The following is a 26,388-nucleotide window of genomic DNA, read 5'->3' on the forward strand; positions in this document are numbered from 1 at the left end:
CCTGTAGTCCCAGCTACTGGGGAGGCTGAGACAAGAGGATTGCTTGAGCCCAGGAGTTAGAGGCTGCAGTGAGCTGTGATTGCACCATTGCACCCCAGCCTGGGCAACAAAGTGAGACCCTGTCTCTTAAAAAAAAAAGAGATGACAATGACAGCTCTCTAGACCCGCAATCACAGGGTGCATGATTGTGGAAAAACTGCTCATTTGGATTCTGGGGTCCCACCAACGAACGTCTGACATGGTGCTTTGCTTGTATTTTGATACCTAAGTACATGTTGCCCAAGTCTTCCTATTATGGTTCAAACAACACTCCCTTTAATCCACGTTGATTGGCTCTGTTTGGTTAAAAGTCACAGCAGGTAAGAATAATTAGAAAAAAGGTCTGTGTTTATACTGACAGTCCTAGAAGCAGCGGTTTTTCAATTTTTTTTTTTTTTTTTTTTTTTGAGACAGAGTCTCAGTCACTCAGGCTGGAGTGCAGTGGCCCAATCTTGACTCACTGCAACCTCTGCCTCCTGGGTTGAAGTGGTTTTCCTGCCTTAGCCTCTTGAGTAGTGGGGATTACAGCTGTCCACCACCACGCCCAGCTAATTTTTGTATTTTTAGTAGAGACGGGGTTTTGCCATGTTGGCCAGGCTGGTCTCAAACTCCTCACCTCAGGTGATCTGCCCGCTGCAGCCTCCCAAAGTGCTGGGATTACAGGCGTGAGCTACCACGCCTGGCTAAAGCAGTGGTTTTTATAAGGTATCTGCTCCAGTTTCTACCTTCGGTAGTGACAATGTGTTTGCATTTCCCACACGTGTGTCCAATGTTTGCTTGTTTTCTTCTTCAGGAAATCAACTTTTTGTGAGTGTGCTGAAGGCAACAGGCTTTGCCAGTACACGGAACTTCGTGAAAACAATTAGAAACGGTCACTTGCTCATCTGTCCTTTCTGTAGCCACTGTCTACAGCACACACACGGGCTGGGCGAGGTTCACCACTGTAGCTTCCTGCCTGGCCTGTGGAACCCAAGGTCTTTCCCACATAGGAGAAAGCAGGCATGGGGGCGGTGGCGAAGACCATGGAGGGTGTGGACCCACCACTCCTGGATGCCCTGTGTACAGCCTTCCTTCCGTGCCCAGGGGCCCTTACTGTCCAGCCAGGGCTGTCTGAATGCCTGCAGCTCTGCCCTTCCTCTGCCCTCGATGTTGCTGTCCACACTGGCAAGGATAACAACTTCCGACCTCATGTTAACACGATGGAAGTCTGCAGGCCGGAGGAAACGCTGAGACGTGGCGCTTGTTTTCTCCACCTGGTGTGAACTGTCTTCCTCCTCCTCCTCTCTACCCTGTGGGCCTTTCCTCGACTTATGCTTCCTTCCTAACCTCAACTTTTTTCCTTGCATTCAGACCGAAGTCGACTTCGTCAGGCGAATTTCCTTGTTCATAAAACAATCCTGGCTGCCAGGCCCTCGAAGGATTTTGGCTTGCCGCAGAAGGAAGGAAAAGGGCCTTTTATTTCATTTTGACACAGCCTATCATTTGCACCCATCTGGTTGAGTTTTACCCTCTAAGCAAGCATGGCGAGTACGATCCATGACTTCCTTTCTTTCTACATCGCTCTGTTATGGAGACCCAGGTTTTAATAAAAAGTAGCCTACTCCCAAACGGTGATGTAACAATAACTCACGAAGGCCTAGACCAATTCAGCGCTGGGTGAAGGGTCTGGGCTCTGAAGTCAGAATGACCTGAATTAGAGCTGGGCATGGTGGCTCAAGCCTGTCCATCCTAGCACTTTGGGAGGCTGAGGTGGGTGGATCACTTGAGGCCAGGTATTTGAGACCAGCCTGGCCAACATGGGAAAACCCTGTCTCTACTAAAAATACAAAAATTAGCCATGCGTGGTGGCACACGCCTGTAGTCCCAGCTACTTGGGAGGCCGAGGCAGGAGAATTGCTTGAACCCGGGAGGCAGAGGTTGCAGTGAGCCAAGATCACGCCACTGCCTGATCTCATTCCAGCCTGGGTGCCAGAGTGAGACTCTGTCTCAAAAAAAACACCTGAATTAGAACTTCGGCTCTTCCCAGTGAATCACTATCGGACTTTGACCCTTCACCTTCCTGATCCTCAGATACATGTTTGTAAAATGGAGGTCTTAAAACCCACATCCCAGAGTTGTGATAACTAAAGTAGGTAATTTATGTAAAGGCCATTGTAATAAGAATAGGATCTGCATTAGGGCCTGGCTGTAATTTGCTAACCAAGGTTAGACTGATGGCCCAACTAGATATTTTGGGGACCTCATTAATCACATGAAAAACTTGTCCCCCTTGTCATACCAGAACTCTTGCCACACATCATTCTTAAAACAAAAATATGAGATCAAAAGGCATCCTTCCTAAAGTAGACTAGATTCCTGGAAGCTTTAGGAAACTACTGGTTTTTTTTTTTTGTTTTTTTGTTGAGACAGAGTTTCACACTGTTGCCCAGGCTGGTGGAGTGCGGTGGCGTGATCTCAGCTCACTGCAACCTCTGCCTCCTGGGTTCAAGCGATTCTCCTGCCTCAGCCTCCCAAGTAGCTGGGACTACACGTGTGGGCCACCACACCCAGCTATTTTTAGTAGATACGGGGTTTTGCCATATTGACCAGGCTGGTGTCAAACCCCTGATCTTAGGTGATCTGCCCGACTCAGCCTCCCAAAGTGCTGGGATTACAGGCATGAGCCATTGCGCCCGGCCCGGATTCTTTCTAGAATGGAAATATCACAGCGACCTAATAGACTCGGTGGAGAGAGGACCGGGAGGACACGGGCATTGTCGGGGAGTCTCTCTTTGTAAAGTCAGGTCTCTGGGCTGACCTTAAGGAGTCCCCAGACTCCGGAACGTTTTGCTCTGGGAGTCTTGCCTGATACACGTGACTCAGTCTTCTGACTGATATTGTGGGAACAAAGCTTCAATGTCCCTGTCCCCCTTTGACTCTGCCTTTGACCCTCAATAAAATGGAGAACTGCATCAGGGAGAGAAAGGAAAAGAAGGTTAGGAAGAAGGAAAGACGTTTGGATTGGGGGCCAATTCAAGAAGTCCCCACTCTGAGTTCAGAGGGAAAAGTGTCAAATGTTGACTCTAAACATTTTGAACTTTCACATATTCTCCTGCAAAGTCTCTAAGACGTTCCTTGGCTCTGGGCTTCAGAGGCTGCTGGGATCTAGCAGACAACATTTCTGATCTCTGGGGTCAGCATAGAAGTTACCAATTATAATTGGTGCCTGTGCAGCTTCTCGTTCTGAAGGAGCTACAAATAACCAACCAGCACAGCCTCCCTCCGCCCTGTCTTAGGTGGCAGAATGGTTTCCTGATGTATATGCATAGAGAGCTGATGGAGGGAGGGAGAGGCAGAGAGAAAGAAGGAGAGATTTCCTTAAATGATTTGCACAGTGACCCTGAAAGAAGAAAAAACCCGAGTGTCAGGGGAGCACCTGAACCCTCATGGCTCCCCACCCTTGCTGACTCAAACCACTAGACTGCACTTGTCTCTCTGGGGTTGATAAACATCATTTGGGAGGCCTGGGCTTTGCTGAAGCTCTTCAGAGAAAGGAATGGTTGGCATGTCCCAGTACAGTAGAGTGTGAGCAGTGGCCAGGATGCCAGCCAGAACTGGCTGCCTAGAAATATTAGGAAGCTCTCTGTCCCAGCCCTGTCGGCCATCACTCACCCAGAGGCCGTGCTGCCCATCAGAGATAAATCACATCGCCGTTCTATAAAGAACATTCCGGAAACAGAAAGGTGTTGTAATGTAATTCCCAAAGGGTATGTCATCATCTCTGATTTAATTTGCAGGCCTTTTAGAGAATTTAAACTTCATGCAACTGTTGGCCAGCGATAGTGTGCTAAATTAACAATTACATTAGTAAAAGATGGCACGTATTTCCTCAAGCAATTTCACAAATGTGGTACCATTTGACCAATCACTAATTGAGGTCAGGAATTTCCTTTGCTGCTAATTGGGGAAAGCAAAACACCAACGATGAAAGACCCACCCAGGGTCCCAGAGCTGAAAAACAGAGGCCTCCAATTCCCACATAGAGGGTCGTGATCTTCACCTGTCACTGCAGGCTGGGGAACTGGTTCCTGTGAGAAGTGTGAGGGCTCTAGGGCATCTGTGAGCATACCAGGCTTCCTGGGAAATGTTCTCCTTCTCCTCCTGGGAGCGTGGAGGTTTTCTTCGGTCCCCAAGGGTTACTTTTACAAAAGGGACAGCTGAAACATTCCTAATGCTATGGGCATTTGGTTTTACCTCCTAAAAGACACGTCTTGTTACTAAGTTATCTACAATAACTTTTTTTTTTTTTTTTTCTGAGATGGAGTCTCACTCTGTCAACCAGGCTGGAGTGCAGTGGTGTGATCTCAGCTCACTGCAACCTCTGCCTCCTGGGTTCAAGCAATTCTCCTCCCTCAGCCTCCCCAGTAGCTGAGATTACAGATGCCTGCCACGATGCTTGGCTATTTTTTTTTTTTTGTATTTTTAGTAAAGACGGGGTTTCCCCATGTTTGCCAGGCTGGTCTCGAACTCCTGACCTCAAGTGATCTGCTCTCCTCGGCCTCCCAAAGTACTGAGATTACAGATGTGAGCCATGGCACCCGGCCAATATTTTCCTTTTGAGATGTACTTGCTGTGTCAGTAAGTTGACCTGTTAGCCTGTTGAATAACAAGGCTTGCCAACTGCAGAATGAGTCCATCTTCCCAGGTGCAGCGGGAAAGCCATAAGAACAAGCTTCTTGAGATGCTCAAGAGACCCCCTATGCAAAAACCGGTGCAGAGAGGAGGAGCTTGAACAGCCAATGCTGTGCTATCCTCAGGGTGAGATACGCCTTTTCCTCTTTCCACACTGTGGTACAGTGCTTGGGGGGTCTGCCCTCAAGGGGAATTGGCAGTGGGGTTCAGGAGCATTGCACAATCCCCTAACCTGCACCATCCATCACCCAACCACAGAGGATGAAATTAGCGTTCTCAGGTGTTGACCTCCAACTGTTGCCCCTGGACAGCAAAACCCTGACACCCACCCACTGTGTCAATATCGAGCATGAGTCAAAAACACTTTGGCCCCATTTCTTTTGATCTAATCGAGCTTCAAATTCCTGTGCTAGGGCTAGGACCCATCACTGCCAGGAGAGCTGCGGAGAACACTCTCATTATTCCTAATAACAGAAATTCTCTGTCTTGCACTCATGCATCTCAGAAAATGACCAAAAAGGGGGTCAGAAAGTAGAGGACAAAATATTTTACAAAGGAGAAAATGATGGCTGCAGGGGACAGACCCCGATTTAAAACTGAATTATGACTAAAGGGATTGTTTCATATCTTCCTGTCCTCTTTTCTTTTTTTTTTTTTTTTTCTTTTAATAGAGACGGGGGTCTCATTATGTTGCCCAGGCTGGTCTGGAATTCCTGAGCTCAAGTGATCCTCCTGCCTTGGCCTCCCGAAGCGCTGAGACTACAGATGTGAGCCACTGTGCCCAGCCCTGTCCTCTTTTCTATCTTTCTCTTATCACCTCCCCCTCGACCCCCCAACTCACTCACTCTCCTCTTCCCCAGAAAGAGAGAAACCCCTTAAAATATGGATAAGATGGTAAAGAGAAAGAACCCTAGAGGGCACCGATTCGGTGACTCTTGTGCCCAGTAAGTGGAGCATCTTGCCACCTTCTCCCAAGAACTCACACGATGAAGGGAAATCCTCCGTAAGTGCTAGAAACCACTAGCCCAGGGGCCCAGGGTGACCTCAGTCTGTATTCCCCCAGCCCAAGCCAGCAGGATCTTGAGAGAAGCTGCAGGGCCATCTTGGCAGGGCTCTTCCCCTGAGGGAGAATGAATGGGAGTGGCTTGTGGGGGGCTGACAGGGGAGTCTGGGGAGACAGGGCTGGAGGAAGAGGGGGCAGAGTGTTGATATAAGCCCTGTGTGAACCAAGGAGACGTCATCCTCTCACCCACCAGAAAACGCAGCTGCGTGCCCAGAGTGGGGGGTGGTGACATCTCCTTGGAGGAAGTCTGTTTACCAAGGCCCCAGGCTCTAGGTCTACCTTAGGGAAACAGGGTAGTTGCTTTTTTTTTTTTTTTTTTTAACGTTTCCAGTTTTGCATTAAAAAAAAAAAAAAATGGACTTGGCAGTTTGAACCGCCTGAGGGTTTTCACAGCAATTACCCTAAACAGTTAGGTGGTGTCTATTCCTTGAGAAAGATTCCTTTTTTCTTTTCAAAAGGAAGATAGTATACCACTGTTTAAACACCAAAAAGGGCTTGCCTTCACACTGCTAGAGGATTCTCCCGAGGGCCAAAAGCACAGTGGGAATTCCTCAAAAGGGGCCTATGTGGCTGCAGTCAGCGGCTTGAGTGGCTCTGATGGTGGTCGGAGACCCGTGGACCAAGATGTATGGAATGTGCCCTCTTGAAGAGCTAATCTCATCCCTCCCACCTGTAGCCCTAAGAGGCAAGTCTGTACCTGTGCAAGGTATGGACCCGGGCAAGGGACATGGCGCCTCCCCCACCTATCCGATTCTCATTCCTAAACTAAGAGAGGCAGACAATGGCCCGGGCTGCTCTTAGCTGGCTGAGGGCTTGGTGAGAGGTCTGGTCACTCACCTTACTCTGCTTTCTATCCAGATAGAACTGATGTTGGCTTATGGCCATAGCCCAGATGGACTTGATCAATGCCGGACATGCATACCACGTGTGCACCGCGATGCCGCTGTGCCCGAACGTCCTCCTTGTCACTGAGGCCCTGGGGAAGCAAGAATCACAAGGTTCAATCCCATTTCTGTTGAGAGAAACCATTTCTCAGTCAACAGCTTCTGTACAGAACCCACTGCGTCCTAGAAGCCCTGGCGTAAAGGTGACAGATGAGCTCTCACACACATCTAGGCGCGCACACACACTCACATGCGCGCACACTCACGTGCACACACACCTTAGAGTCATTGGCTGGCAAAGGCCACCTTCTGATTTTCTGACTCCCTAGAGTTCAGAATTTGGCCAAGCCTCGGCCTTGTCTGGGATAAGATGGGTCATTCTAGGTCACTGGATGGTCCTTTTTCGATCCTGGACCTTGCACTGGGCCAAGACAAACTTCGCAGACAGCAAAACTTTCAATGATGCTCCCTATGAGACAGGAAATGTGCCTAAGGTGGGGATGAGTAAATTATTTTCTAATCACCACAGGCTACAGCATCCCAGGGAATCGGGACCTCTTACATAACTAACCCAATGTTCCTTGAAGATTTGGTGATCAATTTCCAATCTATTCAGAGGGCAGGGAGGGTATAAAGAATCAGGAGAGGAAAGGCAGAGAGAAATGTGCCCAGCCCCAATTCCCCCAACCTGTCTATACATTTTATTTATTTTTTTCAGATGGAGTCTTGCTCTGTCACCCAGGCTGAAGCGTGCTGGCACGATCTCAGCTCACTGCAACCTCCACCTCCCAGGTTCAAGCAATTCTGCTTCAGCATCCTAAGTAGCTGGGATGACAGATGCCCCACCACCACGCCGGGCTCATTTTTTGTATTTTTAGTAGAGACAGGGCTTCATCAGGCTGGTCTCGAGCTCCCGGCCTCAGGTGATCCATCTGCCTCGGCCTCCCAAAGTGCTCGGATTACAGGCATGAGCCACTGCGCCAGGCCCTGTCTATACATTTTGAAACCTACATGGAGTAATCAGACTTTAAAAGTGAACATGGGAACTGCTGATCTCCATGTAATTCACCACATTCATGGAGTTAGAGGGAGTTATACGGTCATGCTCTTAATGAAGTATATTTTATAGGATAGGCGGATTATTTTGCAAATGAAATCTGAGAATGTGTGTTTGCATGTGTGTGTGTGCGTGTATGTGAGACAAGCTGATGGGAAGGTGGGCTGGGATTTGGGGCATTTTACCTGGATGTCAGAAACAAAATGTGTGTTCTCAAGACTAACATATCTAATTTGGAAGAAACCTGGGGGTAATCAGGACTTGCAAACAATAACATTTTTTTTTTTTCCATGGCTAATTTTCCCTTAAAGAAAACAAAGCTGCCAGCAATATCTTACTTTGGGTGGGGGCTAAAGATTTAAAGTGGAGTCTTCTTCACCCTCACTTTTAAGGAGAAATTCAGATCTGGTGGTTAATGTTACTGAGTCCACACAGGTTTTTTCTCCCTTTGGTTCCAACAAAAGTGAAGGGGGGGAAAAAAAAAAAAGCCAGCGCGTCAAAGAGTGCACAGTTGAAAATAATTGAATAAAGGAGCCAGGGAGACAGCGAGGGGGATGAGGGGGAGATCCCTTGCCAGTCTTTCTAAATTTAAAAGAAAACAGGGATCTGTGCTCCCAGCTTGGCTTCCATAGCAGTTGCTGCTCTTGGAAATAAATGAATGGCTTTTTTCCCCCCCAGAAAAGCTGAATTAGACAAGAAAAGTATCTTGAAAGGCGGTGCAAGGCTAGGTACCTCCCTTTCTCAGGTACCAGGAGGGCGGAAGAGATAAGTGGCTGGTCAGGTCCGGGTAGTTCCCCGGAGCATCTAAATCAGATACTCAGAGTTCTTCTCCTGCTCTATTATTACTTTATCTCCTCTCCTCTCATCTTTCGCTTCAAGCCCTTCCTATTTTGCCCAAACCGTAGAAGTGAAATATTGGCCCAGACTGGAAGCTCAGGAATCAAGCTAAGCACTGAGTTAGGACGCCCAGGGGGAGAAAGTGCACAGTGTTGTCCTGTGCCCCACAGGGAATAGTGCAATCACACCTAAGCCCATCGGCCTAGAAAGCAGCCTCTGCCCTGAGTCATTCCCATCGATTACATCTTTATTAAATGACCGTATCTGGCGCTGCTCATCCTATTACTGCCGTTCTGACTCCCTTCCTGGCTTGGTGGAGGGGCCGAGCCCGGAACACCAAACTAACGTGAGGCCAATCACATTCCTCTTCCCTACCTCAAATAAGCAAGGCCACAAGCAATAGGATGACCCATTCAACTTAAAAAGCACCACGAGGTTCACTTCAAAGTAACTGGAAGAGAGGACTTGCAATGATATCAACACAAAAATAGTAAACACTGACGCAGGTAGATCACGAGGTCAAGAGATTGAGACCATCCTGGCCGACATGATGAAATCCTGTCTCTACTACAAATACAAAAATTAGCCGGGTGTAGTGGCGCACGCCTGTAGTCCCAGCTACTTGGGAGGCTGAGGCGGGAGAATTGCTTGAACCTGGAAGGTGGAGGGTGCAGTGAGCCGAGATGGCGCCACTGCATTTCAGCCTGGGGACAAAGTGAGACTCTGTCTCAAAAAACAAAACAAAACGAACAAACAAAAAACACTCAAGGCCATGGATACCCCACATACCCTGCCTTGATCATTCCATGTTCTATGCGTGTAACACACACCCACACGTGGCTCATGAATACATGAAATATTAACTTTCAATACAAGAGAAAAAAGGCACCACTAGGATGTGAAAAAGAGAACTGAGTGCAAGAAAGATCTTACAGCTCATAGCTCTGGCTCTGCCACCATGCTAAATAACTGACCTGAAGCCATTTCCTCTCCTTGTGTGTCTTTAATGCTGAAGTCATCCTGGGTCTCCACCTCCGGCCTCCCTGGGCCTCTCCCCCATTCCTGCCTGTCTGCAGGCTAACTCAGTGTACTCAGAGCGAGTTTGCCTGGGAGGAGACAGCTCTGCTTCTTCCTCTGGGCTCCTCCAACTCCCACTTCCCTCCAGCCAGACCCTCCCTCGTTTCTTTATCCTAATTGAGAAGCCCCCACCTGACATCTATATCCCCCTGAGGCCCTACCACGTGGCTTTAATCCTAGTTACCCCTCCAGGTCCCACTCAGACCTCTCCTTCCTGGTAAGCCTCTCCCTCCCTGACCAGCCAGGCCTCTGGTGACCCTGTCCTTCACCCTTCACGGCCCACGACGTCTGGCCCTTCTGTACAGTAGAAAGGTAAAGGGCATGAGCTCTGGGGCCAGACCTTCTAGGTTCAAATCCTGCCTCTCCTGTATACTAGCTACTTGTCTTTTAGAGCAGGTTTCTTTGTTTCTTGTGACACTCCATGAGTTCCTTCTTCTCAGCCAGGTTCCAGGCAGTGGCTCATGCCTGCAATTCCAGCACTTTGAGAGGCCAAGATGGGAGGACTGCTTGAGCTCGGGAATTTGAGACCAGCCTGGGCAACACTGTCAGACCCAGTCTCTGCAAAAAAAAAAAAAAAAAGCTGGGTATGGTGGTGTGTACCTGTAGTCCCAGCTACTCAGGAGGCTGAGGTGGGACAATTGCTTGAGCCTGGGAGGTGGAGGCTGCGGTGAGCTATGATCGCACCACTGCATTCCAGCGTGGGCGACAGAATGACACTCTGTCTCTAAATAACAAAGTTCCTTCCTCTGCCTGTCTTCTCAGTTACACTAGAAGATCTTTAAGGAAGAAGACCCTGCCTCCGACTTCCTTCCTTCCCTGCCACAGCACCCGACAAGGACACAGAAGCTTCGCAAGAAACATGACATTGATCACTGCTGTCTAACAGGCGACAGCCCCACTGAATAGTCACGTGTGAGGTCTAGGTTCTTTCCTATATCCCTGGGCCTTGGTAAAGAGAATTTAGCAGTACTCACCAGTAGGGTGACAAATGCACAGAGAACATGAACACACCGGTGCAGATATGCGCATGCGTGGTTAAAGGATTTGTCCAAGGTGCCTGGGTGTTCACTGAATTCCCAGCAGAGCACAGGCATGGCAGAGGGTCTATTCCCTGCGCTCAGCCCCTTAGATTACCCAGCCCCTCATTTTTATCCTATGGAGCATCCCCTTTCTGCATCTGACCCATTGTGGCAAAGTTCATTTCACTCTTTCTGTACTTAAATTTCCCCTCTCTTACATGCCTAAGAACCTGGTCCAATTCATTTCACTTGGAAAATGAACAGTGAGTTTCTTCTTGGCTGGAATATTATTTTTGAAATCTCCCCGCCCACCCCACTTGGCCCGCACAGATGGATCTGTGCTCCATGGAGTGGGGCTTCTGGCCGCGAAACCCATTGCAGAGCCCTGAGAAACACCGGATAAAATATTTTTCTGTTAAAGGCTACCATTTTCACCTGTCTGCGGAGATGCAGAAGCTCTCAGCTGCTCTCCACTAACTAGTCCTGTAGTAACCGTGGTGCTGAGATAAGCTCTTCCCCTACACAGGAGTGGCTGTTTCAGGCAGATTACCCTGGAGGGCAAGCATGGCTTCATTCCTGCCAAGTTATCATGGGCTGCAGGAACAGGGGCTACTGCACAGGTCCAAGCCCTCTCACTGGGCGGGGTAACTCCAAATCTCCCTCCTGTCCAGAGCTCATGGGGAGGGACTGCAGCTTGTTTTGAGCGTCAGAAGCCATGTGTGAGCTGGAATTGGTGCCAAGTCCTCTTTCTAAGCCCAGGGCTGGAGCGTCAACAGCGCCTAAAATCCACTTTTGCTTCTCTGTAGAGTCTGATCTTTTTTCTGTCTCCCTGGGGCTACCTTCTTATTGTAAATGTTTCTGGCCTTACGGAAAGTGATTTCTTAGTTGTCAGGCCTGGTTTTAGGGAATTATGCTGCTGTTTTTGGGGATGCATATAACTCTAGGTCCAGCGGCAGACAAAGAGAGGAAAACAGTGGGTATGAGCTGCCCAGACCCCAGCCACTCGGGGCTCCCTGCATTCCAAGCTGGGGCCCCACTGCCTTACATCTGACTTAAGAGTACCGGGACTTTTTACAACCCTGGTGCTCTCTGGGGTACGATCTTGGGTGGAGGGAAAAATAATTTCATTTCTTTCACATCCACCCACAATACTAACATCCTAAAATTACAGCTCCTGGAATAAAACAATGTAGCACAACTGCTTTGGTGACACATTCATTTTCGCACTGACTGTCCTGCCTGAAACACTTTTAGAAGCTCTAATGAGGGATTTTTCAGACTCTTCTGTAGCAAAGGTTTCCTATGGGGACTTACTGGAGTGTGTTACAAAGTGCCATAAAGCTTCCCTCCAGTGCCCCGGCAGGTAAGACAAACAAATACACTGACACACACATACACACACACACGAGCCAGGGACACATGTGGCCAGATGAGACAGTCAGGGGATTGCTACTTACACACACGTGCGAACCCACTGCATTTATCAACACATGTAATTGAAAAGAAAGTTTCACTGTATGATTTGAGCTCCATTCCCCAGGAGCCCCCACCCTCGCTCCCTGCTGCAAACTGACCATGAACAACGACAGCCCCAAAATAATATCAATAACACGCCCGGCCGAGAGCCATACCATCCCGCAAGAAGAGGACTTTTCAAGCTTACCTGCGTGGGTCATGAACTTCCACGGAAAACTTCTTTTCTCTGAAGTACAGGTTTTCCAACTGTCTCCATTGGAATATCTGGACAGAAAACAGCGTAGTTTAAAACTCAGGATGGGCTGGCTCCTGGGCCATCTTCCCCTCTCTGCTGGTTAACTTTCGACAGCTGGCAGTTTCCTTATCAAAGCAGAGACCGTAGTCTGTGCCTCCTCCGCCTCTTGCTTGACACACACACACACACACACACGCAGCTCTCCAGTTCAAAACCAGGCAACGTGGGTGTGGATTTTCCTGCAGGTTCCTTAACTGGAACAAAACAAGTTCTTTTCAAGTTCTCCGCCTTCGGTCGGCCTTTGTTGGTTTGGTCGTGGCAGTCCCCAGCTTGGCAGACTTTTCCCTTCCAGGAGAGGGAGGAGAGGTGGAGAACGGGGAGAGGGACCCAGCAGGGAAGGCGGCGGGTGAGGGGAGAGGAGCGAGAGGAGCGAGCGCTCAGGAGGGAGCGGTAGCCATCTGCGTGGAGTGCTGAACTGAGCTTCCTCCCCTCCAGTGCTGAAATGGGAAGGCGTTCAAATTCCCAGCCTCCCATCGGGACTCCACTTCCTGCTCACTAATGTGTAAGAGCCTTGCAAAGGGCGGAGGAGGCTGGGACCTTATTTCAGGGGCAGGCAACTCAAGATCACAGTGTGAGCCTGTCAAGCCCATTCTTCTTGCTGCAGCACAAAGAACACCAAGAGTTCTGTCGCCCGGAAGGACGCTGCAGCCAGAGTCTCTCCCTTGAGCTTGGCCAGGGAGGGTGAGAAGTGGAATGAAGGGGCCCTGGTGGTCATTCCTCCTTCGGACCAGTGAGCTCGTTAACTAAGAAGCTGACTGTAATGTTTGGAAGTAATTAGGGCTGCATCCAATTGCTCCAGGAACGGGGTTCCTTTCATTGGATGAAAAAGAAAGTTACTTTAACCCTCTGGGAAATACCACAGGAGTTTCAACTTGTGTGCACACACATTTGCATTAATATTTGATGGTTACTGCATCACCTTCCATATACTGGGAATTTCGGTTTCTTTTGCAGAAAGAAGGGGTAAAGCAGGAATCTTGTTCTTGTCTTTCTGCGGGGAACAGCTTCCCTGGGCTCCCCCCTTTCTCTGGCCACTGAGTTAAATGCTTTTCAGGGTCTTACCCCAGAGTCCTCGGACCTCAGGCTCCTGACCCTCTCTGACCTGCTCATGTTCTGTGCACTTTAGAGACGTGATGGCCATTTCCTGTATCTGATCCACCCTGTCTTCCCAGGCGGGGGACACTGCTAGTCAACAGTTGGCCAGTGGACCCAGCACCCCAAATAAAACTGGGCTGGAATAAAAAGTGCTTCTGGAATGGCCACATTCTTTTAATCTCACAGTCTGCTCTCTGGAATTTTACAATTATTTTGTCTGCGTAAGTACTGGGAAGGAGAATATCTATTATCTCTTATTACAGAGTTGCCTCTTTTGTCCCCGGCTCAGAGTGCATTTCACTCTGAAGCCCAAGGAAATTCTATTTTTCTTTCTTGTTAAGCATCAACTCCAGGTGGGTGGAGAGACACTGCAAGGAAAGCAAATGGCCCAAAGCCCTATGTTGGCTGACAGCTTTGTGTCAGAGATTCAACAGCACCTTAGCAGAGTCTATTACTAAAATACACAGACCCAGGTCTCATGGTCCTGTCTGATGCTTGGCCACTATAAATCCTTCCATGAAAACACTCACATTTCCTCTCTGGTCCCCAGGTATTACATATTCAGAGACATTCCACCTGAACTTAGCCAGAGTTACAAAAATACCAGAATGAACAGGTTCCACGACATTGGCCTCATAGCCTGGGGGCAGTACACTGAGCAAAGCGGTCAGGCAGGCAGGCTTTGTGGTCTGACTACATCTGTTTGAATCCAAGCTCCACTACTTTTTTTTTTTTGAGACAGACTCTCGCTGTGTCCCCCAGGCTGGAGTGCAGTGTCACGATCTCGGCTCACTGCAACCTCTGCCTCTCGGGTTCAAGCGATTCTTGTGCCTCAGCCTTCCGAGTAGCTGGGATTACAAGAGTATGCCACCACACCTGGATAATTTTTGTATTTTTTAGTAGACATAGGGTTTTGCCGTGTTGGGCAGGCTGGTCTCCAACTCCTGGCCTCAAGTGATCTGCCCGCCTTGGCCTCCCAAAATTTTGGGATTACAGGCATGAGCCCCCACTCCCAACTCAGGCCCTAAGCTGCTGGACCTGACACAAGTTACAGCATTTCCTTTAGCCTCAGTTTTCCCCTCTGTAAAATGGCAAAAATAACCCCTCTAACGTAGATCTCAGAAGCCACAGATCGTAGCACAGTACCAGCACAAAGTGACCTTAGATCTTACTATGAATCCCAAATGCTCTTACTTCTCCCAAATCGTTGCAGATTAAAAGAGAGTAACTCCAGAACAACCAGAATCATTCTTTTCTTTGATTTCCTAACTCAAGCCCTGAGTTTTGGATTTAAAAAAAATTATTATGTGTGTGCTGCAAATCCTTAAATACAGAGAATTTTTCTCCCAATGCCCCTCCCCTCCTCTCAGGTAAGGGATGTGGATGGTACTTCAATGAAAGGGTCCTGTTGGCTGCATCCCACGGAGGTCCCTCAGCCCCTATCCTGCACCTGCCTTGCTCAGGCAAAGTGAAGTCTTGAAGAGGATCGGCCTTCTGGGTGTGCGACCTGAGGGCCCTTTGCTCAGAAGTTCCTTGGCTTGATTTCCTGCTCTGCTGTTGATATCTTGAAATTCCTAATAGGTTTTTTTTTCTTTCTTTATATCTTTATTCTTTTTTTTTGTCTTGTTGCTATATGCTTTTTAAAAAATTAATTTCCATAGGTTTTTGGGGAACAGGCAGTATTTGGTTAATGAGTAAGTTCCTTAGTGGTGATTTGTGAGATTTTGGTATGCCCATCCCCCGAGCAGTGTACACTGAACCCACCTAATGGGCTTGATCAAGGGGCCCTGCATTTCCATTTTGCACTGGGCCCTGCTCATTGTGAACTTGATCCTGGCCTTAGGTCCTGGCAGGTACTGGTGCTGGCAGGCTCTGTGGGGTAAGGTGCCTGCCAGCCTAATGGGCAGGCCTGGGAGGTGGGACCCTCAAGCCCTCCAAGAGAAGGAAAGAAAGCAGAACCAGGTGTGAGCATGCTTGAGAAAACCCCTGTGCCTTTCATGGGAAACCCCCTCCCCGCCTGATGAAGAACCCCAGAGCAGAATGCTCCAAGGGGTTGTTTCCCTGGCAACTCCTGTCTCCCCCATTCCATGCAAAATAAAACACAAACCAAGCTTTGCTTTAAGTGCTCCCTGATGCGGTTCAGCGTGGAGAACCGTGCGTCTGCCAAAGGGCCCGAACAAAACCATCTGGACTCTGCTGCATGGCCCTGTCTGTGGCTGCTATAGCTGTTGTAGTTGCCTGTGGAAGGCCCTGCCTCCAGCTTCTGCCCTTGGCTGTGAACCATGGAGTCCCGGCTCTCAGGCATATCTCTGGGATGATGCACTAGACATTTTTTTTAGCAGGGTGCAGAACAATGGATTCCCCCGATGCTTGCTTTAAGCATGAATTTTTGTTTTACAAATGCAATCCTGGGAAGGCAGGGTAAGAATGAAGTGAAGGGATGGGTGGTTTTCAGAATCAGATTATTGCATTGAGACATTAGAAGGGCCCAGGAACAGGCTGGGTACGGCAGCTCATGCCTGGAATCCCAGCACTTTGGGAGGCTGAGGTGGGCAGATCACTTGAGGTCAGGGGCTCGAGACCAGCCTGGGCCAACATGGTGAAACTCCATCTCTGCGAAAAATACAAAATTTAGCTGGGTGTAGTGGTGGGCGCCTGTAGTCCCAGCTACTCGCGAGGCTGAGGCAAGAGAATCACTAGAATCCGGGAGGCAGAGGTTGCAGTGAGCCAGGATCATGCCACCATACTCCAGCCTGGGCAACACAGCAAGACTCCTTCTTCAAACAAACAAACACAAAAACAAAAGGGTCCCAGGAACAGAAGAGGAGGTGTGCACGTCAGAACAGTAGCCTGATCCTTTTCTCTTCACTTAGGAGGGAGGGGGTGAGCTAGGGAGCAGGAATATGAAGGCAGTAGGGACCAGGAGGGTGGAAGCAGCTGCCCCTTGCCCAGGGCCAGGGTGCAGCTTGCTGGAAAGGCATCATGTTCTTCGTGGGGTCTGGGGCATTTCTGCCCACGGGCCCTTGTGCCCATGGCTTAGAAGTCCTGCCTGTTAAATACCTCACTCTAAGGCTGGCAGAGCAAACACAACAATCAAATCAACAAACAGGAGATGCTCCACCTTGCCTCCCCTTTGTAAACAGGGTAAGGTGGGCTCTGACCGAGCTGGTTTCGGGGCAGCCCCGATGGTCTGCGCCACCTCAGGGGAGCCTCCCGAGCTTGTGCTGGCTTGGTGCAGCCGTCATAACCCACCACCATGTAAAGCTGCCGACACGCTCTGCCCCTCCACATAAAAACACAGCAGGCACCCATAATGATCATCAGGATGACTGGGCGGGTTCCCTTAGGGATTTGTGTCACTCCTATGGCCAATTATATCCAAGGAGCTAATTAAAAAGCTAAAATACGTAGTTCTACCAATAATCAAAGAATGTATTAATTCATACCTATTAAATCAAGGGGTTTCTAGTGCATGTCATTTAGGCATCTTTAAAAAGCCCTGCAAACATCGTTCCTTTGATCTTTTGGCATCCCTCAAGAAGATCAGGTGGGAAATTTACTTCTTGGGGAAAACAAGGCCCAGAGAAATTAAGGAAAACTGCCTACGGCCACACAGCAAGTAAGTGAGGGAACCAGAAATAGAAGTCAAGGGCACCTGGTCCATTACTCTAACCTCTAACTATGTTGCTTTCCCCAAGAGTCCACCAATTAGTGGGAACGGCTCTTACTGACTAATGGATGGTTAACTTTACAAGTGGAATGATTTTTACAAATGAGCTACAATATGACTGTAAGTAGAAAGTAAAAAAGCAAATCTTTTTCGTCCTGCACCATGGCCTGGCTTTCCTTTTATACGGTAAATGATAACAAGTATTCTTTCTTTCTATCCTTGGAGTCCTGGCTTTCTCTAGTTTTCTATACAGCAATGCTTCGATACTCAGTAGCTTTCAATACTCAATGCTTTCCATACTCCAAAGACTAAAACACAACGACGATTGTGATGAAGGACAGCCTGGGCCAGGCGTGGTGGCTCATGCGTGTAATCCCAGCAATTTGGGAGGCCAAGGTTGGGGGATCACTTGAGGTCAGGAGCTCAAGACCAGCCTTGTCAACATAGTGAAATCTTGTCTCTACTAAAAATTAGCCAGGTGTAGTGGCACGCGCCTGTAATCCTAGCTACTCGGGAGGCTGAGGCAGGAGAATTGCTTGTACCCAGGAGATGGAGGTTGCAGTGAGCCGAGATCTTACCACTGCACTCCAGCCTGGGCAACACAGCGAGACTCTGTTTCAAAAAAAAAAAAGAGCAACAACAACAAAAAAACAGCCTGGATGATCTGGGCTTGCGTGAAACAAAACTTAGAGGAAACCACCAAGAAGTGGCTTCCTTGAGACTATGTCTGTCCCTGTTGTTGGGACTGGCTGATACTGGATGGGGATTCTTAGTTTCTGACTTAGACTTGCTGTGACTCCCAATGTGATCACAGGTCCTCCACTTCCCTGTTCTGGGCCTCAGTATCTTCATGTATGAAAACAGGAGGTGGGAAACATTTATCCATGGAGTGTAAACAAGAATGGGTAATAAATACTGCCTTTGAGCCCTGAATGCAACAGGGTCCACTCTAAATACTTAATGAGCAGGGACCAGTTACTGGTTTCTATTAGCTGGCCCTCTGGATTCCCACATCCTGTATTTAGCTGAAGGCTGGGGCAGAGGAGGGGGCTTTGGCTCCACTGGACTTCCTCCCCAGCCAGCATTTATGGAGAGCTGGGACTGCATGTGGAGTGGTGGGCAAGCTCCCAGGACGATACGGAAATAGACGCTTGAGAGGAAGCTCAGTCTAGTGGCTCTGATGCTTTACCAGGACTTTGGAGAACCTCGTCTTCCCCTGCTGTCCCTGAGGCTGAGTCACCAAGCTTCTTAATGACCTCCCTATGAGTAACTTCCTGCTTCATCCAGGGGGGCTATTACACAGAATCACAGCAGCCATCTGGTCCACCTCCTCCTTGCACAGATAAAGTAACCCCAGTAGAGAGAGGTTAAGGGATTGGCAGAGGTTAAATAAGTAGTTGATGATGGGACCCACATCTTGTGACTTCTGGTCCTGGGCTCTTTCTAACACACCATGAAGCTCTGACAATGAATGAGAACAAAGTTCTTTCAAGCTTCTTGTTCTGAGTCTGTATATAAGAAGAATTAGACTCATGGACAGGAATAATCTCCAAGCTCAGAAGAAAACATACAAACTGAAAAACTCACTTCCTTATTTCATTTCTGCCCTTTTGACTTTCTAGAGCAGACTGGCACTTGCAAATCTTTAGGTGGATTTACATTTTCAGCAAATACAAATGAGTTATTACACATCTAGAGGGCTGCAGGGCAAAAGAAAGGAGTCACTGAACCCGAATCGGATGGAATTTAAAATGTGAGAGCACCCAGAAAGCTCCAAGACTGTGCTCTCAGAGGACTGGATCCTATGTGCCCTGGTAAGGTTTTGCTATTGGAGCACAGCCGGTTCTAAGGGGCAACAGAAGTAGGCATATATATACATAAAATATACACACATATATATATAAAATATATATATATATTTTTGGAGACAGAGTGTCACTCTGTCCTCCAGGCTGGAGTGCAGTGGCACGTTCTCGGCTCACTGCAACCTCTTCTGCCTCCCGGGTTCAAGCGATTCTCTTGTCTCAGCCTCCCAAGTAGCTGGGATTACAGGCTCTCACCAACACGCCCGGCTAATTTTTGTATTTTTACTAGAGACAGGGTTTCATCATGTTGGCCAGGCTGGTCTGGAACTCCTGACCTCAGGCGATCCACCCGCCTTGGCTTCCCAAAGCGCTGGGATTATAGGTGTGAGCCACTGTGCCTGGCCCAGGTATATGTTTTTAGTGGGCTGAAATCATATGTCAGAGGTTTTTTTTTTCCATCAGTTTTTTAGGCATTCAATATATTTTACTTTTTACAAAAAAAGAAGACAGAGGCAAGGCCCTTGGGTTTTAGGCAGCATTGAATTCCCATTCCCTTTCCAACCATTCATGTAGTAGTCTTCTACTTTGTACTGGCCTGTTCTAATAGGCAAGAGGAAATACGTGGTGCCTAATACATGTTTATATTTGTAGCGAGCTTACAATCTACTTGGGAAGACAAGACATACATAAAGTAGCCTGTATTCATGCTATAGGAATCCACGATTCCTATAGCCAGAGACAGAAACCATCTCTGGTTTCTGTACCAGGCTTTACAAACTCTATAGAAGTGCCGCACTGCGGGCTGGGTATGGTGGCTCACCCCTGTAATCCCAGCACTTTGGGAGGCAGAGGTGGGCCCATCATGAGGTCAGAAGTTCAAGACCAGCCTGGCCAATATGGTGAACCCCTGTCTCTACTAAAAACACAAAAAATTAGCTGGGCGTGGTGGCACATGCCTGTAATCCCAGCTACTCGGGAGGCTGAGGCAGGAGAATCAGTTGAACCCAGGAGGCAGAGGCTGCAGTGAGCGGAGATTGCGCCACTGCACTCCAGCCTGGGCGACAGAGGAAGACTCTGTCTCAAAAATAAAAAATAAAAAAAAAAATTTTAGAAGTGCTGCGCTGCCTCATTCACATATATCTCATGCTTTTGTCTCAAATAATCAGTATTCATGACTGTTGTTTACTCCTGATTGTTTTGGTTTTCATTTTTAGGAGCAAGAACCCTGGGTGGGAGGTCAAGAGCCCTCCGTTCTAGCTCTGACTTTGTAAAGCCCTCTCCATCTTAGCTTCGTCCTCTCTAAAACGAGAGGATGTGTGGGCATTCCTACATTCTGTGCATGGGTTGAAGGTCAGCATTGTAAATCCAGAGAATGTCAAGCTGCAATTCTTTGGAATTTAAAAATAAAGTAGCTTGATTTAAACATTTCCTACCAATGGGGGACAATACAGAATAGCATGGATTAAAAGCATGGTTTTCAATGTCATACTGTCTGCCACTTACCGGCTGTGTATTCTCAGCAATTGAATTTGTGTCTTAGTTTTTTCCTCTTTGAAATAATAGGAATAATAGCACTTTTCTCATAGGGCTGCTGTATTAATGAATTAATATATATTAAATGCTTAAAATGGTGCCTGGTACATAGTGCTCAAGAGATAATATGACACTGGTGCAGTCAGTGGCTCTTGCCTGTAATCCCAGCACTTTGGGAGGCTGACACGGGTGGATCATCTGAGGTCAGGAGTTTGAGACCAGCCTGGCCAGCATGGTGAAACCCTGTCTCTACTAAAAATACAAAAATTAGCAAGGCGTGGTGGCATGCATCTGTAATCCCAGCTATTCAGGAGGCTGAGGAAGCAGAATTGCTTGAATTCGGGAGGCGGAGGTTGCAGTGAGCCGAGATATGTCACTGCCCTCTGGCCTGGGCGACAGAGTGAGACTCCCTCTCAAAAAAAAAAAAAGAAATACTATGATTGTACGCATTCCCCTCCGTCAATTACATACCAATATTATTGTTAAAGTAAAACATAAAAGTTATGAATACTTTGAACACATATCAGCACAAAGTACAGGTTTGTGTAATTTTTTTTTGAAAGATGACTCCTATGGTGTCATGAGCATTGCAAAAACTGTTTTCTGTGAAACTGGATTGTTTACAGTGCAAGCATAAGCTGGACCCTGGATCCCCATTCATTCATTTGTGCTGGAGTTTGCTGTATTCTCTTTGGGGTTGTTTATTCCTAGTCTTATTGGCCAATTCCTCTGTCCACTGCAATCTTGACCAGAGTCAGTTTTGACCATTTTCCTGTTATGACTTCTAATCTCAAAACATTCACCCTGCGAAAAAAGTATCCCATTGTAAGATGACTCAGTCTTACATAGAACAGAGTGGGCTATAATGGGAACATATCAGGCCCTCCCAAATACCCAATGACGGCAGATCACTGGCTTCCTAAATGGGTCTGAGGATGTCCTCCATCACTTGCACTGAAAGAGGCATCTATCTTCTTCAGAGATGGCCACACACCCAGCACAGGAGACAATGGCTAATTCTTCTCTGCATCCAGGCCTAATGGAATCAAGATGTTCTTCCGGCCAATTGCGTCTTCCTCATTGTCAGACAACGCGAGCTCTAAATTGATTTGGTTCATTCAGTGACAGATACCCAGAGCACTGGGCCTTGACCCCTTAATGGATGGCCTCTTTTTAACCCATCAAAAACCTCTTAGATTCCTTTGGCTTAAGAGTCATTACTAGGGGAAAAGAGAGAAAGAGGTTAACAAGTACTTAACAAGCCCATTGAGACGCAGGCCATTTTGTTTTTCTCCATTGGACTTGATTTCCTTGTAATTTTCTCCCTAGAGGCCTCTCTCTGTATTATTTTCTTGCGTGTATTTTGGCTTTTCTTGCAGAAAGACTTTACCATAAAGCTTTGGTGGATGTAAATACTTTCGAGAGAAGCTGGAATTGTTTTTCCTTTCCTATCCTCTGCCCCCTGATGTAATTCCTTCCCTCCTCAGAGTGCCCTGAGGGACTGGCTGGGGTCAGTGGGTTGAATGGCTGAAGCTGTCCAGTGATTTGGAATATCTGGGTCTAGCTTTGGTTTTTCTAGCAATGAGCACTATGACCCACTGAAGTGTGGATTAACCTCTCTGTGCTCCAGTCTTTTCCTTGAAAAAAAGCCAAGGCTTCTACCTGCTATGACAGACCTCAGTGGGATGCTTCAAAGGGGAATTAATCAATCTGAGAAACACTTGGTACATCTGGGGAGAAAATGATGGTAGGCCATTTCACCTGCTTTGGCCAAGACATCTCTTTCCAGATTGGTGTAAAGTTATTTTTTTTTTTAATTTTTTAATTTTTGAGATGGAGTCTGCTCTGTTGCCCAGGCTGGAGTGCAGGGGCATAATCTCGGTTCAGAGCAACCTCTACTTCCCGGGTTCAAGCGACTCTCCTGCCTCAGCCTCCCGAATAGCTGAGATTACAGACATGTGCCACCATGCCTGGCTAATTTTTGTATTTTTAGTAGAGATGGGGTTTCGCCATGTTGACCAGGCTGGTCTCGAACTCCTGACTTCAAGTGATCTGCTTGCCTCGGCTTCCTAAAGTGCTAGAATTACAGGCATAAGCCAACGCACCCGGCTAAATTTTTTTTTTTTAAAATCAGGTTTTGACTACTTTGGAGGACAGGCTTTAGGGAGAAACCTGTTGTTCTTCTTTTTTTTTTTTTTTTTTTTCCAGGGGTGGCGGGGAGGTTGGCAGCTGGCATTTCTCTTATGCCTGGTCCAGCTCTATCCAGAGACGTGGCATCATAGAGACATCCCGATCTCCTCTGTGGAGGTCATCATACTGTATGGAAGATGGGGATGGGATAGAAGAAAATGGACTGGCAACGAGCTCTGCAGGGAAATACAGGCATACACTCACAACTAACACTGTGCTTTATCACCCATAACAAAAAGAAAACGAAATGTCAATACTCTATCCTAGCGGTATGTGTGTGAGGCAAAAAAAGAAAAAAGCAAGCAAGAAAACCAGCAAGGGCTTTGGCTTTTGGGAATAATTATTTAACAGCAGCTTGTTTGCACTTTGGAACACCTCGTGCTTCCAGAGCCGGCCCATCCTGCTGGGGAGGGGAGAGGTCCCAGCGCTGCTGTCTGGCAGACCTTGGTTTCGGTGGGCACCAGAATCGAGGCAGATTGCCTGCTGCTGCGACTTCACGTGTGAGCTCCAGGCTCCCCTGGTTGGAAGGTGCCACGGAGTGAGGCGGGTGAGCAGGCATCAGGCCAGGGGTTTGCGGTTTGCTTTTCAAGTCAGGCTGCTGCTGGGAGAAGGAACGCTTGCGGTCTCGCCAGCTGCTCTGCAATTGTGGCGGCAGCCAGCAGAGATGGGAGGCCGTGGGCCTGCCCCGCTCCAGCCTGGACTTTCCACTTGGAGGGCCTGACTTCTCCCCTTGACCCGAGACATGCAGGGGGCTGCAGCTGGGCCACGGTGTCTGCAGCTGGGGCCTTTTTCTCTATGGATCCTCTTGCGGGAGCAATTTGGTATCTGCTCTGCGAGGTTTCCTTCCAGAAAGAAGTGAGGACTTCAGATCTAGACTTTCTGTATTTCCGGGAGGGCTGGTCCTATTTAGAGCGCTGCTCTTTCCCCCAGAGGACTTCTGCAGTGCACAGATTGACTTGGGGAAACTGAATTGCGGGGAAGAGGAGGGGCGGAAGCAGAGGAGGAAGCTGAGGCCTCTACTCCGCAGCCTGCCTTAAACAACTTTCTTTTCACCAGGGCTATCCCAAGCCTCCCAAAATTCCCAGCCCTGGTCTGGGCCAGTTCTCCCAGATATTCATACACATACCTCTGCCCAAGCAATGATCATGTGGTACCGTAATGGCTTTTTTGCTCTAATGTCTTCCTCAACCAGACTCAAATTTCCTTGAGTATGTTTTCCTGGCACCTAGCATGTACCTGGGGGCATATTAGGCACTCAATAGTTGTCTGTTGAGTGAATGAATGAAGAGCTTTTTGAGATATTAGCTATTATGACAACTGAAGTTCAGAGAGGTTAAGTCACTTTCTCAAGGTCACACAGACGACACATGGTGGGAGGTGACACTTGAGCCCTCCTCTGTCTGCTCAACTCCATGCTATTTCACCACGTGAGGAACCTCCAGTGGCTGAACCCAGATATCTTGTTAAAAATACATTTCTAAGCTGCAAGGGATGCGATAATAGGGAAATGGCAGTTAGGGTCAGCTCAAGGAGGGACGATGGTAAGAGCCACAGCCGAGGAGCCGTAGCCCTTCTTTCTGGCAGCTCTGTTAGAACTGAACTCTACTTTTCCAAGGTGAACTGGGGAAGTCTACGATTCCAGCAGCTCATGGTCTCAAACTGGAAGCCTACTCCCAACCTAGAGGTCAGATCTTTACAAATCACGTTGCCTAGAAATTGCCTCTGTCTGCTTGAGGCGGTCAAGAATGACCCCAGGCAGGTAGGACCCCGACTGTAACACCCTTGAGCCCTACTTGCAGGTGCCGATTCACAGCCCAAGGCAGGCGGACACAGTTGGGCACAGCATGTTCTGGCTGTGTAAGGTTTGGTGTTAAACAGGTTTACATTTTCCGGAAGGTCAGTTCAGCCTGGGCTTCCCCTCTGAATCAAACTCATTAAGAAGAAGGAGGGGGAAAAAAAAAGCCTCACACAGCTTCCTAAGTATTGGCTGGTTCAGCAGAAACAAGCTGTTAAGACTGGCCAAGACAAAGAGTTTACTAGAAGTCGACAAGCAGGGTTTCCCAACTGAACAGATCCTTAGAAGAAAGGAAAGAAGTCTAGATTAACCAGAATTATTCAAGGGTCTGCAGTACTCTAGCAATTCACTCAAGATATCCTCATTACTCTGTGTTCTTTTGGTGCTACAGACAAAAACAAAATCAAAGGAGAGCCCAGATGGGAGCAAATTTTTATGCTTTTCATTTTTTCATCAGCAAACCTAAGCTGTAAAAAGCCAGTCCCTCTCCTCCATTCTCCTCCCAACTGTCTTGCTTGCTACGTGGAGTTCTCTGCAACCCTTCCTTAGATGAGTTATATTCTTTTTTGAGACAGAGTCTTGCTCTGTCGCCCAGGCTGCAGGGCAGTGGGGTGATCTTGGCTCACTGCAACCTCTGCCTCCTGGGTTTAAGCAATTCTCCTGCCTCCGCCTCCCGAGTAGCTCAGACTACAGGTGCGCGCCACCAAGCCTGACTAATTTTTGTATTTTTAGTAAAGACGGGGTTCCACCATGTTGGCCAGACTGGTCTCAAACTCCTGACCTCAGGCGATTCACCCACCTGAGCCTCCCAAAGTGCTGGGATTACAGGCGTGAGCCACTGCACCTGGCCCCAGTTATGTTCTTAATGCATCAATCTATGAGGCCACTATCCACAGACATACGGAGGAGTCTGTGAAATTAGCAGTGGGTCGTAACAAATGATTAGATATTCCACTCCGGCGACTTTTATCCATTCAACAACCACATGTTGAGTAGCTACCATGGACCCGGCACTGTGTCAGGCACTGAGGATACAGCAGTGTATCCTGTACATTCTTATGAAGGGAGAGGTGGGCAAATAAATAAGAAATAAATAAGAAAACTACACGGTACATACAGTAAGTTAGAGGATAACAGGTTTGAAGCACAAATGTGAACCAGGGAAGGATAGGACAGGGTTTGCCATTGTTAACAAGGTAGCCAGGGAAGGCATTGGTGAAGTGACATCAAGTCAATATCAGAAAGAAACCAGGGGCAAAGCTGGGCAGCTATGTGAGGGAAAAGGATGACTGCAGATACAGAAGTCAGGGGCATCATTTGTGTGTTTGTGTTTGCTGTACAAGTGTAGAAAATGCTGAAATAAACATCAAAGGATGATGGAATATTATGCAGCCCTAAAAAAGGAATTCAGTACTAATGTGTACTGCAACAGGGATGAACCTTGCAAACGTTCTCTAAGTGAAAGAAGCCAGACACGAATGGCCACATACTATAGGGTTCCATTTCTAGGAAATGTCCAGAATAGGCAAATCCATAGGGACAGAGAGTAGATGAGTGGGTGCCTTGGGATTTGGGGGATGGGGAGAAGTGGACAGTGACAAGGTGCTCCCCTTGTGGCCCTCTGCTTTTTTGCCTACTGAATTCTACTCTGGATTAATCACAGATCACAAGACAGTCTTTGATTAAAACTCAATGAAACTCTGGCTGGGCCTGGTGGCTCAGGCCTGTAATCCCAGAAATTTGGGAGGCTGAGGTGGGCAGATCACCTGAGGTCAGGAGTTTGAGATCACCCTGGCCAACATGGTGAAAGTCCGTCTCTACTAAAAATACAAAAATTAGCCAGGCATGGTGTTAGACACCTGTAGTCCCAGCTACTCAGGAG

General features: G+C 48.0%; 1 protein-coding gene across 22 annotated transcripts in view; it reads right to left on the reverse strand.

Annotated features, from left to right (window-relative positions):
* FRMD4A (FERM domain containing 4A) overlaps positions 1-26,388 on the reverse strand; it is a 531,042-nt gene that overhangs the window by 51,044 nt on the left and 453,610 nt on the right. For all 22 annotated transcript variants that reach the window (XM_063669580.1, XM_063669588.1, XM_063669577.1 and 19 more), the window contains 2 exons: positions 12,311-12,387; positions 6,611-6,749 (listed from right to left, as the gene is read on the reverse strand). In XM_063669580.1, the coding sequence (XP_063525650.1) occupies positions 6,611-6,749; positions 12,311-12,387 (216 nt within the window). The remainder of the gene's footprint in view (positions 1-6,610; positions 6,750-12,310; positions 12,388-26,388) is intronic.

This window comes from Pongo pygmaeus, chromosome 8, assembly GCF_028885625.2.
Source record: "Pongo pygmaeus isolate AG05252 chromosome 8, NHGRI_mPonPyg2-v2.0_pri, whole genome shotgun sequence".
In the NCBI taxonomy this organism is placed as follows: domain Eukaryota; kingdom Metazoa; phylum Chordata; class Mammalia; order Primates; family Hominidae; genus Pongo; species Pongo pygmaeus.